The 2,215-nt window shown below is 39.0% G+C and overlaps 1 protein-coding gene across 1 annotated transcript in view; it reads left to right on the plus strand.

Annotated features, from left to right (window-relative positions):
- The window catches only part of PTH2R (parathyroid hormone 2 receptor), a 135,708-nt gene that overhangs the window by 131,419 nt on the left and 2,074 nt on the right, over positions 1 to 2,215 (plus strand). Inside the window, exon 12 of the mRNA XM_006140066.3 lies at positions 792 to 833. Within this exon, the coding sequence (XP_006140128.1) occupies positions 792 to 833 (42 nt within the window). The remainder of the gene's footprint in view (positions 1 to 791; positions 834 to 2,215) is intronic.

The following is a 2,215-nucleotide window of genomic DNA, read 5'->3' on the forward strand; positions in this document are numbered from 1 at the left end:
TTCCCTTCTAGAATGTAAACACTGCAAGAACCGGAACTTGCTCTATCTTGTTTACATCACTTGTCCCTATCACATTGAACAGACCTTAGTATATGCCGTAAGCTCAATAAATGTTTTAAAATAAATGAAAACGGTTTCTTTATGTTCTTGCCATATAGTACTTTATGTCTGTAGCTTCCAGCATAATGGAATATAAATATATATTACCAAACAGGGAATATTATATGATCTTTGAGTGGCAACATAATTAAACTAATGTAACAGAAATAGGATCTTTGTATATCTTGGGGTGTTTTATTCAGTTGTTTGGTTTAACTGACCCAAGGAAACTCCCAAACATATTTAATATAAACTTAAAGATTTGGAAATATTAGGAGAGAATGCTTTATGTAATTGCATTAAAGAATCATAAAAGAACAGTTTTTCTTTCCCTTTTTTGGGGGGAGAGGTTTTTGTTATAGGGCACGTGCGCTTGCCAAAAAGACAGAGAGAGACAGAGAGACAGAAAGCAAGAAATCACCTCCTGGGGGGATGGCCATGCTGCAATAGTTTCTCCTCCATTCTCCTCTCAAGATCTTGGGCATGCACGCACACATGCCCGGCGTGAGTTTAAGCCACCCGGTCCAGTACTCGAACCGTGGTTGACTACTTGGGAGTCCAGCGACATAGCCATTACGCTAACTGCTGGTCCCAAAGAACAGTTTTTCAACTTCCGCATTTTGACACATGACGCCTCAGTGCTATGGGCTTCATGACTTGCCTGTGGACTAACCTTCTTTTTTGTTCTCCAGGGTTTCTTTGTGTCAATTGTCTACTGCTACTGCAATGGAGAGGTAGGTTTGTAGGAAACTCATAGATCCCACAGGCCTATCACCTAGTAAGTTTATAAATGGCTATCACAAAGTGACCAGAGCCTCTTTAGAATTCTCAGGATTTATGCAACAGAACGGGAAGGAAAAAGGGAGACATTTTAATCATAATTTAAAATTTTTAGAAAGCAAGAATTAATGCAAAGAAGCCACGATCTTCCTCTTTTACACTTTGAAATGTCAGCTCAATTTCAGACCCTGATATTAAAAACTACTGTTGAAACACTGGACTTCATATTCCAGTTCCTGCTGGGAGTTCTTTTCCTTTTCAAGTTCTATTAAGAAATTGAAATGTAAGTTTCTTTTTGACTAAGCCATTTAAATATTTTGACAATTTTTCAACTATGAAATGATGATGGGAAAATTCTAGTTCATTTAAAAGTTGGCTGGAGAGAAGTAACCACACTGAATAATACATTTCACTTTGGAACTTTTAACATATCCGGCTGTTGGACAAGATGCCAACAGCCGGATTTCTTCTCTCAAATTTTAGATTTGCTCTAAGTTCTGGGAACTCAAGGATACTCATTATTATTGTCAACCACCTAATGCTTTTGATCATGTATAAAATTTAAACATTGTGGCATGCTGGCCCCATCTCTGCAGAAAGAGCTTAAATTAATTACTAACTCATTAATCCCCCAGTTTACTTCTACATTATTTTTATCTCATTTTGCAGAAGGGGTGAATAGGTCAGGCATTGATTTTTCTTTATCTTTTTTTTTTCCCCCCAAGAAGAACAAATAGAGGGCTGTTTTGTGTGCCATCTGCTTACTTGGTTCCCACTGCTTCCCGTGAAACTTCCAAATGAGCATCCTTCTGTAAAGTGGGAGCAATAGCAGAACTGAGTCTTCAGCAGCAACAATGGAAATAAAAGCCCCCTTCCATTCAGAATTCATCTGAGTGCTTGCATTTTTGCTACAATCCTTCTTTTCTTGTGTTTTCCTCCTTCAATATGCCTATGCAGTAACATCTCAAATTGAGTACCTTCTGTGCCATTCCTCAGCCTCAGCTAGCGCCAGGGGCATTACAATTAGTTAAAGTGGTGGGGAAAAGCTGACAGGTGGTATGATGGTTAAGGTGCTGGACTCGCTCATAGCTGACCATGGTTTGAACCCAGGATGTGGCAGCTTGCTTTCTCACTGCCCACCCTCTCCACCACCCTGTGCCTCTCTCTCCCTCTCGGGTAAAATTTAAAAATAATAATAATAAATTAAGTAATTCTTCTGAAAAAGTGACAAAAATATTTTATTTGGTCACTACTGATTGTAGGGGGAGCTGAGCTCCATTTTGATTTGGTCATAGGTGATTTGTCTTATCTTGAAGAGGTAAGGAAGGAGTGGGGG

Source organism: Tupaia chinensis, unplaced genomic scaffold (assembly GCF_000334495.1).
Source record: "Tupaia chinensis unplaced genomic scaffold, TupChi_1.0 Scaffold000018_1, whole genome shotgun sequence".
Taxonomy (NCBI): domain Eukaryota; kingdom Metazoa; phylum Chordata; class Mammalia; order Scandentia; family Tupaiidae; genus Tupaia; species Tupaia belangeri.